Source organism: Amblyomma mixtum, chromosome 3 (genome assembly GCF_055824585.1).
Source record: "Amblyomma mixtum isolate Tamu chromosome 3, ASM5582458v1, whole genome shotgun sequence".
NCBI classification, from domain to species: Eukaryota; Metazoa; Arthropoda; class Arachnida; order Ixodida; family Ixodidae; genus Amblyomma; species Amblyomma mixtum.
The window spans coordinates 253,338,751-253,355,794 of NC_143014.1; the positions used below are offsets into that span (position 1 = coordinate 253,338,751).

The 17,044-nt window shown below is 44.7% G+C and overlaps 1 protein-coding gene across 1 annotated transcript in view; it reads left to right on the top strand.

The window, feature by feature from the left end:
- The window catches only part of LOC149354391 (uncharacterized), a 112,531-nt gene that overhangs the window by 66,292 nt on the left and 29,195 nt on the right, over positions 1 to 17,044 (top strand). Inside the window, exon 3 of the mRNA XM_089575974.1 lies at positions 8,635 to 9,208. Within this exon, the coding sequence (XP_089432100.1) occupies positions 8,635 to 9,208 (574 nt within the window). The remainder of the gene's footprint in view (positions 1 to 8,634; positions 9,209 to 17,044) is intronic.

Below are 17,044 nucleotides of genomic sequence, written 5' to 3' on the forward strand. Positions count from 1 at the left end.
CAGCATCTCTGGGCACGCCAGAACCCTGCCTACTCTGGAAGGCGCGAGTCCCGTTCCCCTTCGCCTCTCCGTTATCGCTCTTCCAGCCCTGGCCGCCAGAGTAGCTCTGCTGGCCGTCGCTCGCCGAGTCCGCGTCGGGAAAACTAACACCAGCGACCTCTGGAGGCAAGGCCGCTGACGTCGGGACGTGTCAAGATCCTCCATCGCGGAACCCTCGAGCCGACGATACCCGGACAGAGAGAGGCAGCGACAGTATCAGATACGCTGCATCCGATTTGCGTGTGGCAATTGATGGCACTGACATTACCGCGCTGCTCGATACCGGTGCTGATTACTCTGTTATGAGCCGTGCCTTCGCTGGAGAACTTAAGAAGGTTCTGACACCGTGGACGGGGACCCCCATTCGCACCGCTGGTGGCCACCTAATTTCCCCTGTGGGCAAGTGCACGGCTAGAGTTGGGATTAGTGGTTTTACGTACGTTGGTGAATTTGTCATACTCCCCGAGTGTTCCAGAGACTTGATTCTGGGGATCGACTTCCTGCAGTCGAACGGCGCTGTGATTGACTTTCAGGAGGCACGTGTAACGTTCTCGACCAAACAGGCCGTGGCGCGCTTTGACTCCCGCGATCCCTGCAGCAACGCTCTGCGCATTGTCGAGAACGACGTCACGGTGCCGCCGCGGTGCAGTGTTCTGGTGCTCGTGCGGAACGACCTCTTTCATGACTACGAGGGCCTAGCGGACAGCCATAGTCCACTGCTGCTTAAGCGGGGACTTGCCGTTGCAAGAGGTCTCGTCCAACTACGTGACGGCCGCACCCACGTCCTCCTGACTAACTTTGCCAACGAATATCAGCACCTGGCCAAAGGCATGGCTATTGCCTTCCTCCACGACGTTGCTGAGGTTCCAGGTTTGTGCACCGTGGGAGGACCCTCTCCGCAGTATGCATTTTTTTTTCATTTTTTCTTGCAACCCTAAAATGAGGGTTGACACAATTCATCATCATCATCATTTATTGACCCTTAAAGGCCCCTGGGTGGTGGGGCATTACATAAGGGGGAGGCGTTACATAACAAAAATACACCAGGTCACAATCAGTGCCATATACATGTACTGGCAGGATATAAAGGAAAAAATTCACAATAAATAAATAAAATAAATAAATAAAATAAGTGCTGCTGTAAATGCTTCGCTGCGCGGTTAAGAAAGGAACCACCGTAGCCCGGTTACTTTCGGCAAAGACGTTACATTTTGTGACCTGCAGATCCCGTACGAGCGCACACAGATGAGGACAGAGGGAAACGTTGACGCCATAAGCGCAACGATAACTCACCTAACAGTCTGTGCTCTTGTTCAATGAAGGCTTGGAAATAAACTGGCATATATTTTCACTGAGATGGCCTTACTGTTTCGGATACTGTTAACGCAATGCGCAGCTGGTGGTTGTTTGCAGTAAACCCCGCCTTAGATGTCGACAGCCTACTGCAGGCGTACTTCGGCAGCGGATGATATCGCTGTATTGTAGAGAAAAAATCTCACCGTCGGTAAAGCTCCCCCCCCCCCCCCCTCGCCCAGTATGCGTCCTTAATGTCTCAGGTACACCAAGGCAAAACCTCGTAGCTGGGCCGAAGTATAATAAAATATTTTCGGTTATTTTGCGCTATGGCGACGACGAAGGCGCCGACATCGTTTCATTCAGAGGAAGTCTTCATACGACTATCACTGCTTAACTTGACCCACGTCATGTGTGGGGCGGTGTCAAGAGAGCAGACGTTGGTATTCCAAAAATCCCCGACACTAAGAAGCCAGGACAGCTCAAATATGCGTAACCAAAAGTTCCAGGTATGTGCGCAGAAGCGGGTGTGTTAGAGTCAGTCATTCGCAGGGAGAATAGGGCTTTGTCAGGCTGGATTGCTGCGTAATCATGGGAACTGTGATAGAAGTATCGCCCCTCCGCGCAGGTGACACGTCCGATTCATAGCATACCTCGAGGCACAAGCGTCTTGGCTGTGCATAAGTGACATCGATTGTGCGAGACCACAGGAGTTATGAGAAGTTATATGTAAGGCGTGGAACCTGCCTTATAGAGGGTGTACACCTAGACCCTACCGAGAAGTGGAGAGGCAATGAAAAGGTGAAAAGAGCAGAGATTGAAATAACAGATAATGTTTACGCTAGAATTCGCTGAATTTCGCAATAAACGCAAAAATTGTAGCCGCTGTAAAGGTTTTTATTGGCATGCTTTCCCCCCAGATACAGGTCTTTATCAGAATGACTGGGATGGGTGAACTGTAGGTTCTTTTGTCGTGAATTTGTGACACAAGTGTACTATTTCCCTACCCTTTATATTGCAATAAATTAGGTTTCTCTCTCTCTTCCCCGTACTGCGAATGCTCCACAATTGAGAAAGTGAATGCAGCAAAACAGAGAGATGAGCTAGCTGGTACATCGTTTCACTGCTAACAGAACGCCGTGACAAGGGACGAGAAGGACAAGCGCCTGTCCTTCTTCGTCCCTTGTCGCAGCGCTCTTTTCGTAGGGATAGTGGCACGTCAGAAGCTTAGGCGATGGCTACGTCTGAGGGAGCGAATCAGAAACACCGGACGGGAAGGGGGCACAGATCGAGTCCACGTATGGTGCTCCCGTGAGAGGCATGCGCCACAGAGCACTGCCGGCGAAATGGAACAGGATGGCTCACAAAAAAAAAAGCGGTAACCAAGGTGGAAACGCTATGCGCAGCGACTACTTTTGTTCACAATATTGTCATAGCCAGAGACCCCAAATTTGCCACCACCCTGGGCAGCTGAAAATCGCTGTCGGTCTCAGTCATTCATTTCCTTTTAAAACAAATTATTATCGTCATACTCCTTGCTTAATACACGTTTCAATAAGAATTGCGATTTTTCAGCATTATAACGTCATGGCTGCGGCAGTTTCCGTGCGCAGACCTGGTTTTCTAAGCTTGCGTTCATTGCGGGCTTTGGAGATATGCGACCTTCTGCAGAAAGAAGACTCAAGCTTGGACTCTGCTCCGGTGCTTGAGCAATTCAATGCATTCGGTCATCATTACTTAAAAAAGCGTTAGCTTACTAAATTCACTCGCTTTAATCAAATGACCGCCTTCGATCCCCAATATACAACCTCTAGTTGTTCTTTCCCAACGACATCGCATTTATTGGCGATTTCTAGCACTCGAAAGCGACTCATTAGCGCGCTATTTTCTCCGCTCGATGAGCAGCCGGCCATGGGGAGCGAGGCTCATGACATCACGATTGGGGCCTGATTATTACACCACAAATAGAGGTACTCCCTCCATCGTCGCGCTCGCTGGCCGCAATCACATATAAAGCAAGTAGATTTGGTCTGTAGACTTTCGTGGAGTGCGGGTGGTATTTTCTGGAGAAATTGAATGCGGAGTCGCGTTCTTTATTCCCGCCAATAATAAATAAACACTGGCCTTGATTTGCATACACCAACAAACCGTCTGATGAGATGAACACGCAACGCCATGCCGAGGTAGGAAATCTCCAGGCCTACTTTAGAGTTTTTATAAGGAAATCTGTGCATCATGGGAAGTAGCGGGGCCAGTTGGTTCATTTTTCAACTTAAAACAGTGCGCAGGGACAGGACACAGTCAAGAAACAGTGCTGTGTCTGTGTGTTTCTTGACTGTGTCCTGTCCCTGCGCACTGTTTTAAGTTGAAATCTGTGCAGTCGGCAAACTTTCCGCGCGCACTGGGAGATACAAAGCCGAAGAGAAAAAGCTTGCCCTGCTTAAGGGGAAAATAAATCCTCAAGGCGCACTGATCACGAACTGCAGGCCCGAAATGGTTCACTTGCTGACAGTCTACATGCCACGCTATAAGATAGTCGACTGCAGCGGCAATAATTGATCCTGTAGCAAAGGCGACATTAATCACATGCTGCTAAAGACAAGCCAGAAAAAAAAATCACATAATTTTTGCCCAGCAGCAACATCATTTCTCTGCCATTTATTTTGGAAAGAGGGAATCCAAGGAGCAGTGTATGGCCCTTGATATATAAATGACGAATTACACAGTGTATGGCGCCATATCATGGGACGCTTAGTTTTTTCGTTTTGGAGAGAAGATTCTGGTCTTACCTTGTCTTTTTTGTGGGTGTCATACCGTTAAATTGTTGCTGGGTAAGAGAGAAAGCGATGCATAAAACAAGAACAAAGTTTCAGCGATGCAGACTCAGTATTTTCTCGCCTACAGCTGATTACAGCTGGGAAATCGTCAATCGCCACTGGTCTGCGACCTCTGCTGATGTGCCGCAAAAATTTTACTGGGGTTCACAATCTGAAACCAAACTAAGCTTGGTGGGCCAATTCTTTGTGCGGGGGCGTGTTTTCATGTGCAAGAATAAATTTTCCCTAAAATTCATACAGCTACGAGATCCCTGTGGGCATTTAAATCCATATGCAGCCATACGCAATCATCATTCTGGGGATAGCTAAATTCAGAGTTGCGCATGGCGTGCAGCTCAAAACAAACCTCAGCGAGAAGTGACGAACGCTGGCGCGACTAAGCGAACACTCTGGCGCACTCTAATCTTAGGAATAAACCAATGCACACTGGTCATCGAAACTGGAGTTGATATTTTTACCTCTTTTGCTGGCGGAGCGTCCGGGCAGGAACTTTTGCTAAGCGCGAGAACACATAGCACTCATATCGGCATTTCTTGAAATGAGGTGGAACCAGGAATATTACGCTGTAATTGCCGAAAGGTTTGCCAGAGCAGAAAAGAAGTGCTTCCGCTGATGCTCCTCCCAGGTGGCGAAAGACTGTTTTCTTCCTAAATTGCTACTGAATGGCGTTCGAAAATAACTCCTGCTTCCCTTGTGAAAGCACGTCTTCCATGATGTTATTAGCTTTTTTTTGGAATTCCACTCACCCCGGCTTAGAGTGCGCCACCTCAAAAAAACCTGCATTTGTTTGTGCAGCTGTACTGGCACTGCACATGATTTATGGTAGAGGGAAAATCTCCTTCACTTTCCCTTCAAATCTATTGCTCATTCATACGATTTGCTTTGTGTAAAAAGAAGTCGGTTTATAGCAGACTTCTTGTGGAAAGTTTTAATTTCTTGAGCCACTTCTGCTTCCCTCTGATCGGATAGTGACTTTAAGCGTTAACCCGTCCTAAATTAGTATATATATATATATATATATATATATATATATATATATATATATATATATATATTGATTTTATCTATATTTATTTATATTGTGGTGTTGATCAATTTAGAATATTACTGAATATGGTAGCGGTTTGATTACAAAAGCAGGAGAAAAACAACCACATGCCGCCAGTGGTATCCGAACCCACGACCTCCGAATTACGCGTCCTGTGCTATACCTCTGAGCTACGGCGAAGGCTGTCAAATCTGCTGCTTTTGGGGGTATTTATGTTTGCAAATAACCTAACCATGAGAGTGTTCATCAGCGAAACCCGCGGCATCCTACCGGCGGCATGTGGTTGTTTTTTCTTTTGCTTTTCTAATCAAATAGCTTTAAGTGCGAACATATTCAGTAATATTCTAAATTGATCAACACCACAAAATAAATAACATAAATTAAAATCCCCTGTGTCCCTTGGTTGTCCCATGTATATATATATATATATACAAGAGCATAAGAGGGTTTTCACACAGCTTCCACCTTCGCCGTTCGTTGACGTTCCACGCCACACCTGCGGTAACTCAGGACGTACTGCGTCCGCCGCTTACGAACTTACGAACGTGGGTGGCGCTTATGAAGTCTCAACGTTAAGTTAGTTGTAAACATAAACACCCCGAAAGCAGAAGATTTGATAGCCGTCGCCGTAGCTCAGAGGTAGAGCACCGGACGCGTAATTCAGAGGTCGCGGGTTCAGTTCCCACTGGCGGCATGTGGTTGTTTTTTCTTCTGCTTTTCTAATCAATTTTCTTTAAGTGATAACGTATTCAGTAATATTCTCCATTGATATATATATACGCAATTGAGAAACGCTTAATTTAGGCGAACATTTATTGCGAGTCGACGTTTCGGACAGAGCTTGTCCTTTTTCAGGCTCTGTCCCAAGCGTTTACTCACAATAAATATGTTTACCTAAATGAAGCGGTATTCAGTTGCGCATTTTACCTTTAGCAGCCACGCACGTTTATCTTTTCGTGCTATATATATATATATATATATATATATATATATATATATATATATATATATATATATATATATATATATATATATATAATTATATATATATATATATATATATATAGGGGCTGCTTAAGACTGAGAGTGCCCAACACGCCTACATGTTGTACAGTAAGTCTGGTGAAAGCGCGCGTGTCAATAACGATATTGTTTTAACTCTGCTCAAGTGCGTTTTCGATCGTCAAATGCACAGAGATTATTGAAATTAGCAATTATGCTTTGTAGGAGGGAGAGGGAGTCGGGCGAAACAGACAGCGAGGCCTTGGACAAACAACTAAAGACCAGTTGCTCATTCGTTGCGGTTCATGACTGCAACGAAGATTAATATGACACTGAGTGGTAGTTAAGCTACCAGCCATTAACTAGTTTCCAAGTCTCTAAAACATACAAATTTTCAATGCAGACAAAACAAGGTATTACTACCGCCACTGAGCGGCTCGTAATCAAAGAAACTTGGAAAGCGAACATATATCCCCTTACAGGAGGAGTTATTGCACGTTTCACAAATTTGGGTGGCAAACTATCAACTAAACACTAAAAAGGTGATCAGTGCTCAGCAGCCAAGCGTTGTTTGATATCACCCAGTAAAAGGTGTCTTCAGACAGATTTTTTTGAAGAGGAGTCGTGAAGGCATGTTTTGAAGCAAATCTGTTGGCGTTACTTAAGATGGCAGTAATTTTGCTGCAAAAGGCTCTTGGGGAACTGTTTTGGCAGGCGTACGAAAGAATAGGAATAAACAATAAATGTGCGCTTTCTGTAAGCAGAGCGAGAGCATTGCACACATTTCAGTATACTGAACGTGGTATAAGCGTTCCTGGTAATACTGAACCCATGGCTGATGTAACGCCACTACTTGCGCGCGAGCCGTCGTTGCGGGTGTCCACTGCCAAGGAAGTAGTCAAGGTTGCGTCCTTCTGATTCCGATCGCGTTTCTGTGAGTCCGGATTCAGCATTGACGCCCTGGCTACTAAAATGTTGTTTCCATGGCCAACGACGAAAAATGCCAGTTCTTTGTGAGTTCTGTAAATACATTCTATCGGTCATGTGGCGTTTATTGAAGCAAAACATTTGTTTCCTCATCTTGCTTTCGTTCTGTCTGATTAAAGCGAAAGGTGTACGTTGGTGCATAAAGCTCTAGATCGCATTTTTTTCCTGTTTTTCTCCCCTTCTTTGTTTTGCGTGCATTCTGCTCCCAAGCCTCTTAATGCGTCGTACTTCACACTCACAGCTGCTCAGTGCGTCCACGGAGCACTGACCTGAAGCATTTTGGCTCTTGCTTTTGTTGATGTCATCCCGAAGAATGACGGGTGCGCTCCAGCAACCAGAAAACCATGCAGCAGAGCGAGATAATTATGAAGCTTTTTCCTACTTCACAGTTTTCCTTTTATTTCTGGAGAGGAAAGAATTGAGTTTCTTGTCGAAAATAACTTTTCCAGCTACGGCTCGTGAGATTCGTTTCACGTCGGTGCATCGTAACGCATTCCTTTCCTTCCTTGGTCTCCTTGTCCCAAACGGGTAAGCTGCGACATATTTTATGCAAAAGTATCAAGTCAGGTTTAGATTAACTTTGGCCTACTTCGGGCACATGAGTATGAAATATGTGCGTGCAGACGAAGCTTTTAATGTTCACAATTTTTTGCCTAAAAGAAGTTCAATATTTTTTGCAAGGGGAACAACAGCGATTCTTCGGAATCAGTATCGCCATCACTTTGAATAAGCTTTCGCTGGCAGCTATCGCTGAAATGGTTAAATTAGGTTCCAGTTAAAGCATGGCTACATGAATGTAAGGACGTGCGTGCTCGGGCTACGAATGATTGCTTCCCTCTGCCGTTGGCGTCATGTGAGAGAGGCACTGACGCACACGCGACATGGTAGCGCTTGCATCGCCGTCCCTCTCTCACCACATGTATTTCTCTCAAGCTTACGAAAACGTGTCACGGACCTGCTGGAAACGACCGCATATTTTTCGTTTATGGCAGGAGCAAGATTATGGTGCAGTAGAAGAGAGGGTGGAGAATGTAGTTTCTTCGCTTAAGGGTAGATTGGGAAATGTTTTCGTCACGATGAAAAAGCCCTAATACAGAGTGACTGGCTCACAGCGGCCCCCTGCACCGACGCGGCAGGAGTTTGGTGGGACAAGCAACGAAGGAGCAAAACCTGCGGCTGGTACTACATCGGTTGCAGCCTGCGCAACCCTGGTTTGTCGGTTTTGTGCCCCAGAATGCCGTCTCCCTGCTACTATACAAAGATTTCCATCGTTGAACTTTAAACGTTTCTCACTACTAGTTTTGCGTCCAGCGCAAATTACTTATTGCCAGGCAGAAGACTTCACCGAAGTGCTTCCGGTAGAAAATGACTCGTAGGGAACCTATTTATCGCACAATATTTGTCTTATTCACTGCGTGCTGTGCTCAGTCGGTGGCACCTCCTGGCGTCACTGCTAAAGCGAACGTCGACGTGGTGGCGTGGACCACCAGTCTCAGATTGTCTACAGTTACTGAAAAGCCAGATAATTTCGTAACGACACATGTGTTTCCTCAGTTGCTGCCCGACAGTCAAACCACAATTCAGGATGGAGCAGCCACAGCTGAAATTCCAGGGACCAACGGTGAACAAGCATCTGAAAAGGAGGGGGCTATCACTGCAGCTACCTCACCTGCGACGCTTGACTCGACGTACGCGACCACCGCTGCGTCTGACGCTTCGTCTGGTTCAAAAAATTCAACTCTCAGAAGTACGCCAAGCCCCGGCTTCGCATCGGTCGAGACTGAGCCATCGACTTCAGAGGCAATGACAGCGTCTACCATGCAGCCAACAAAGAAGCCCAGGTTCTTCGACAATATTCGCAGCATGATCAAGAAGCTCACGTCCACTGGAGGTGGCGGTTTCACCCGAAAGTTGCTTGAGGCCGACATATCAGCCGACTGCGTCCTCGGGTTGCTTCAGTTTATGCGCGCCTTCCGAGAGCTGGAGCCATGGGCCCTGAGACGTAAGTATACTGCAGATTGACTATTTGCTTTTTAACGTGTTCTCTATCGCGCTAGCCTTGGCAGGTTGCGTGATGTAGTGAAAATCGCGTACCTCACAGTGCTTGAAGGTCCCCGGTCTCGTTCTTCCAAAAAGATATTAAGCTGTGAGGCCGCAAAGTGCTTCGATGATGTTTGTGTGACTTTTGTTTAACGTATTTAACAAAAGTCGCAAATATATTGTAAGACCTATGGATTTATTATCCTGTATATGTACATGTTCTTTGTTTATTATATTTCAGGGTTTCTTTTTTGTGTTACTTGGTAGGTACAGCGCTATTTATTATGTATGGTGAACTTAGTAACGCCTTCTACGTTCACCTTGGTTCTTAACCAGTACTGTTTAAGCAAGAGTATATTTCAGATGTGCCATAGCATTTTTTTTCGTAATGCATCAATATTTACTTCGGCGTAAAATTTTTCGTGTATGAGAGTCATCGTGAGTCAAAGGGTTGAATGTCAAAGCAAAAAATTTCCGTCGAAAAAATCTCCTTTCCTTACTCTTCATGCACAGCCTTAAAACGCTGCATTCACCATTTATTTATTTATTCGCTCGTTTGTTAATAGCTAAAATGCAATAGAAAGGTGGAATTACATGTCGAAGGAGCAGAATGTTCAAGTTAAATGATATTCGAAGTTAGCCTTTAACTGCAGTGGGTGGGAGTGGTGCACAGTGTAGAAGAGAAGACTCTTCCAGTTCCGCGCCGTTTTCACGATGAATGAGCGGATATGCCAGCTCGTCTCTGCTGAGGAAGTGTAGACGACTTTGAAATGGCTGATTAGACTTGAAAGTGACTGAAATATTAAGCGGTGCATGATATAATTTGTTATAATGGTACATACTAAAGATTGGACATCACGATTTGAGATTAGTAAGATTAATCTGGGATTTAAGTGCAGGGCCGCTGGAATAATAGGAATGGCCCAAAAACTAAATCTGGCCATGTCTGAACCCATTCGAGGATGTTTGAAAGGCTAGATTCTTGAGGGTCCCACACTGACCATCAAGAATGAGCAAACCTTTTCTAATTTAGGCCATACAGATGTGCGATAAGTAAACGTTTTTACCGAGGAAGAGGTGTGTAGGAAGTTTCGACGGAAGTAACCAGAGTGCCAGTGGCGTCGTTAGTAATGTTCATTACATGCGCTGACCAACTGAAAGTATTAGAAAAGGTGAGGCCGAGAGCAATTGTACGAATTAACAAGGGATACTTCAGAGCCGCAAATGACACTTTTCAGGGTTGGTAGTGTTGCCGACGAAACAGAGTAATAACGCTGATTTGTGTGTAAGCGCATTAGCCCCTTTTAGCGCCACCGCGGTGACTCAGTGTTTATAGTGGTCGGCAGCTGACCTGACAGACGCGGGTTCGATCCCGGCCGCGGTGAGTTCACGTTAAATAACCCCAGATGGTCGACATTTCCGGAGCCCTTCAATATGGCGTTCCTTATATCCCGAGTCGCTTTGGGACGTTAAACCCGCATAAACCATAAACCATTTTCAGCAACGCCGTAGCTTGGGTTGAAGTAGGAAAGCATCTGTGCTGTTATTAATTTTGCAACGCTAGCATTTTCCAATGAACAAAAACGCTACAGAACGGCATTTTTCTCTAAGACCATGCTACACCTTAGAAGCATTTGCAAAAACATTTCCGGTTGTTTAGCATTGCTAAGCACTATGAATTGTGAGCAAGCACAAGTTTCTGCAAGTGGAAACCACCGCCACGTGCCTCAGAGCGCGACTGAGGGGTCCGCTGACCCAGGGAGTCACTTGGGCACCTTTCCTTTACTTGTTTAATATCAACGGAGTGTGAGACTTCAGGTGATTTTGAGAAAAGAAAGACGCATAACTGCAGTAATGTGTAGGTTGAGTCCACCGCCTACTCTAACAGCGCGATCGAGGTGTCCGCTGACCAAGTGAGCCAGTTACGCTTGCTGCACAGAAGCTTCACACCGACACCGCTGAAACCCGGGGAGTGCGACTAGAAGTGCTTTTGTACTAATAAATCAGGCAATGTGTTAGGTGCTGTTATGGACGAAAAATAGGCCAGGTACGCTTTTTGCTGCATCATGTACTTTCCCCGGTCCTTCGGTGCACACATCCCTTCTTCCCCTGGATCACATGAGCCCTCGTGAATTTTTGCCCATGGAATTTTTACAGCGGGATTTTATTCCCGCAGTGGATGCTCTCAATGGGTGTGGAGCATGAGTGGATGCATCCATTCTACGCCCACTCAGATTGCATCTACTCTCTGAGACAACCAGAACGAAATGACTAGGGACACCAGACTGTCCAGAGCGCAGCGAATGCATCCATGTACTCATACTAGAGCCTGAGTGCACCTACTGCGATCAGATAAATTCTAACTGGGCCGATAAAACAAAACGGTGTCAGTGATGGAAAGTAGGAGCAAGTATCTTCTGCATCAGTGTTCCTTATTCTAAAAGCTCACTTTTTTGTAGCTTTGCACGCTAACTTTGGGCACAGTTAAAAACCAATAACAAAAACTGCGAACAAGAGATAGAGGACAACCAAGCAACACTCACAAATGAAACAAAGTTATTGAAACCTGCTGTTGATTCTTTACGGCATGTTCATGGGTGCACCAGGAGCGTGCAAGAAAGTAAATGACCGGAGAATTGACTGAAATTTCAGGGGGTTGAAGAGAAATGAAAAAAAAAATTAATCACCAGGAGGAAATTAAATCACAAGATTAAATAATAAATTCTTCCATAATAGACATTCCCAAGATTATTTATACGCTGTGGCTCTTGCACCCAATACACTGACACAAAAATTGTTTGATGAAAAAGAACATTTCAAGGAGAAACTGCAAAAGCAGCGGCTGTCATTTTCTCACAAGAGAGCGAGTGCACCACTCTCACTTCCACTGCTGTACCCAATAAGAAAGTGCTTTTTCAAGTCAAACTTTCTTTTAAGAAGCAGCCTTCCACATGCCGGATTCCACTATATCGTCGTACTTGATGGAAGACTTCGTTTTTCGCGCGTAATTTATCTATTTGTCGGTTTTATTTCTTCTTAATTTCTCGTGCACATATACGCGTGCGGTATTCAAGTTGCAGCGGGTTTCAACATACGTTTCGGTTGCTAGTGCCAAACTCCTGCATCTTCTCTGCGATGTTCCGTACCAGTTCGGTTGCTCGTTTTTAATCAAGGCTGATTGACCAACCTTGCAACTTAATTGCATCTTGAGTTGCATCTTAATGCGTTCTGAGGTACGCCTTGAACCAGACCGCCAAGGTGAAGGGAAAGTTTTTGTACATGCCATTCATTATCCTGTAGCTTACGTCAGGCCCCCGAAGACAAGCGAAAGCAAGGCGGCGTGCCCTTCAAGGAAACTTGAGTTCGGTTGAAATCGCAGCGGCAAAAACAGCCATTTCAGGAAGAACCTTTTGAAGAAAACTACACAATTCGAGCAACCACACCTATAAAGAGCAAAAAGGTCAGAATAGTGCCTTCGCCGAATCGTGAAGCACACACGCGCCGCATTTCAACCTAGCAAACCAAGGCCGAGGAGTCGTGGTGCTCAGCATTTCCCGCAATTTATTCTGCACAAAACTTTATTTATCCGGTGAACATGCCATGTGCAGGTGTAGAAGGATATAGTATGCGCGTTCCCCGTACTTCAGCCTGTATACAGATCCAAACAGGGTTTATGATGACAACACAAATTTTTAATATGGAATCGTCCACACTTACTCGCGCATGCGGCTTTCATTCTATGCACCAAGCAAGGCTTCTGTTTCAGTAATTCTACATGCTACATGGCCCATTATTTTGGCGCTCCCTTCCGACTAATAGCCCTTGGAAAATAGTGGTTCTTGACTTTGATTTGGCGTACTATGTGCTATTTTTGTATAAATTGCGGTGTTCCGGGTGTTAACCCTCGCCGCAGTGAACGCGTCTTGACCTTCATGCACTATTCGTTAGCCCGCCACACTTTGAATAATCCTGCCCGCCAGTAGGTGAGCAGTCCAGTTTGTCATGAGGAGGCATCCACCTCACATAGAGACTGACGTGCTTAGGTATAGCTCTTGGGACTAAATGACATGTGGGACTCCTTTCTACGGTTATTGGTTGCATTCTGCAGGCGGCAGAGCTCTGTCTAGACGGAACTGTAGCCACAGCCCAAGGAAAGAAACTAGGCTCTTTCAGCAGTGCTGTGGACTGGTTGGAATCTTTTTTTTTCACTGAGTAGATCAGTTTTCTGATTCTCAGCGAACAGTTGTCTCACATGAAAAAGCTCAATTGACGTAGTTTATTTTTATTTGTAATTTTTAGGCTACAAAGCCCTTCTGGTGAAGAAAAGCTTAAACTTGTTTCGTCCACTTTGCCTTGACGATGTTAACACTGCCTCTGCCTGGTATAGTTGCTCGCAAGTAAAGGACTCAGATGAACTGTCGTTTTCACATCCCAAAAAGATTTCTTTACACGTCGCAATCATTTCGAGCAGTTCATTCAGATAATTTATAGTTTGCCTGCCAACACTACAAGATAAGACGAAGTAGATGGCTAAGAGTTATTTTAGACGGCACTGGAAAGCAGAACACCGCACTAATACACCGTGGTAGGCCCCAGTAATTAGCCTAAATATGATACAATAGCAGTGCTGGTCAAGGATTTCCATCATAGTGAAAAACTCAAAAAGTAGGGAAAATAATACGGCTAAGTGTGTTTTTTTTTCTCTGCACAAAAAACATCGAAAATCTCAGCTGCATTGATGTGGAATATATCTGAGATTTTGACTTGCTTCTAAGCTGCTACTGGCATGGCAATTTTCACCCCACCATCTTAAAGCTTAGCTGCGCAGGATTTTTTGAAATAAATCAACCTTAGTAAAGCATGCTAGTGCCGCGGCCGCAGCTGCCCGCTCAAGGTGCATAGCTTCCCGTTAGACCTCGCGGTTTAATTTCACACCGTTATGTTTCCAAAATGCACCCAGAAATGTGAAACTCCTGTTGGGGATATCACTACCTTATTTATTTATTTATTCTATTTATTTGAACCTCAAGGACCCCCAGCGGGACATTACATGAGGGGTGGTCCCTTAAACGGTGGTTAACGATTACTGCTGCGTGGTAATCATTGAGATGATATAGCTTCCTCGATGGCAGTCTTCAAATGAGCAGGATCAGGAATTTGCGCTAGGCGCTGGGGAGGTCATTCGAGTCGTGAGCTGTGTGCACAAAAACTGACCTCTGGGATGGAGTAGCGCGGGCACGATCCTGGATGGCGCTGTTAGTATGGCCTGTGCCAGGTATTTGACACATTGGTTGAATGAGCTGGCCGTCGTGCGGTGAACAACAAGAAGAAAAAACCTTTGATAAATGTACAGGAGCGAAATTTGGCGAAGAGAAGCGAAAGAAAAAAGCTGCAGCTGAAATTTTAAGGCGTATATGCTAGAGTATCTTGAGTAGTCTGAAAAAAAAAAAATGTAGCGAGTAGAACGATTCTCGAACCTATTCAAGAGCTGAATTAGGTTAGACATGTGGTCCAGGTAGCGATAGCGTATTAAAGTTTCGGTCGCACAAATATTTCATACGCAATTTTGAGGAAGAAGGCGCCATGAGCAGGTTACGACAGAGGTACGTAACTGTTCGATTAGATGAATTTATAATGTGGTTAACGTGGTAATACTACATATCACTAGTGAGGTTGATACCAAGGTATTCAAATGAGTTAACGGAAATAATGGTAACATCGTTAACTTTATAAGTAGGTGGAGTATAATTTCGTTGGCGCTGAAAAGAAATCAGTACAGTCTTTGTATTCGCAGTATTCAGGCACATTAGCCTTGTAGTGCACCACTAATGTAAGCTGTCTAGGTCATTTTGGAGGACAGAAGAATCGTCGGCGTTAGTTATGGGGCGTTAGAGTACGCAGTCATCGCCAAAAAGGCGGATGGTGGATGTTACTGTGGAAGGCAGGTCGTTAAGGTTTATTGGGAAGAGCAAGGGCCAAAAAACTGCGCCTTGTTGTACTCCTGAAAGAACACGTAAGAGATGATAAGTCGTTAGCCGAAAGAAGTTGCATGCGGTCGGTTAAAAAGCTTCAAATCCAGTTCAAGACATATGGGTGAAGGAGGGAAGTTTAAGAAAGAGACGGGAGTGGGATACTTTGTCGCAACATTCCTCAAAATTTAGGAATAGTTCATCAGTTGGGATATTGTACTCAAGATTGGAATGAATTTCATGCAGCAACAAAACTAATTTCGTTTCTCATAAGCATCCTTTTCGGAATCCGTGCTGGTTTGGATGAAAGTATAACTTAGCAGTGTTATAAATGTAGCGACATTAGAGTAAGGAGTGTTGCATTATCTTGGGGAATACACTAGTTAGCGAAATGGGTCACCAATTGCCTTTGGATGATCGGTCACCTTTCTTGAAAGCTGGAATGACCTTCCCAATTCACCAGTGATGTGCAACGGAGCCTGTGTCAAACGACTGCTGAAAAATGAGGGAAAGAATAAGGTTGCAAACGTGCTTATTTTTTTAAATCTGGATTTAATTCCATCGATACCGTAGGAAGATGACAATTTAGGCAGTCGATAATATTAAGAATACCTTGTGAGTTGAAGGTGACGCTGTCTATTGTTGGAAGCGGTAACGGCGGGAGATCAGGAATATCATGAGTTTCTTTATTAGTAAAAGCTCTACAAACGGCGTAGTTTGATAGGTGAGGTACCTCACATACGCGTAATGATGAGAACGTGCTTTAACAGAGGGAAAGAGTATTACATCAGGGTTAAATGTTTCGAGGAGCGCTTCAGGTTAGTTTGTAACGTTTAAGGTAGGGTGTCAGAAAAGAACAGGCGTTTAGTTTGGATAGTGAGGACGGAATATTGCTTGGCATTGATGTGGTATTTTTTCACTGCGCATTTGGTGTTAGATAGCATGGCATAACGAAAAAAGCGTTTTTTATCGTCGTTTAAACGTTTTAGTTTTATAGCCATGAAGAACATGTTCGTTCGGTTATGGCTGATTGTAGGGATGCAGTCTTATCAAACGCAACAACTTGCGTTTGAAGAGTGACCAGTTCGACTCACTAGAACGTAGTTGATAGGTAGAGGCGAAATCGTTAAGGAATTCATGTTAATCTATTCTCCATTGTCGTATGGCACCAGTACTTTTTTGGATTTAGAACATTAGGTAATGTTGGTAGAAAAAGCAGCGTGAACTACAACCTGGTCACTCAGGCTTATAATGTACGAAGGAGCAGTAGTGATGAATAGAGTGCAGTTAAGTTTGTTTTCTTGAAGGGCGTTTAATAAAGAGCACTGCACAAACGTTTGACTTAATTCCGACAATTTGGCTACGCATATGTTAAGTTCAAAAATAGGATGAACCTCAGATTCCTCGATGGAAGCAATACAGCGAGCGAGGGCGCAGTCCCCAGATCGAGCGTTCAAATCCAGGTACCCATGGGTGTAACTTACCCATGGGTGTAACTTATTACGTAAAGCCTGTAATAAGCCCACCCCTCATGTAATACCCCAACTGGGGCATTTGAGGTATAATAAATAAATAAATAACTGTTCATCGGCACGTTAGTGATATATCCCAAGGATACGGCTATTGTTAAGCAATCTCTCTGACGAATCTCTACAAAAAAAGGAAGGTAGAAACCATCAAGCTTTGATAAGAAACTCAGTAAAAAGATAAAATAGAAGGAAGCGAAAACCCCAATTTTTCTTCATTCAAATGGGGGAAAAGTGGCAGTGACAGCAGCTCCCCACTCTTACTCATTCTTCCCTTCCTGAGCTTCTCTAAGAGAATGACGC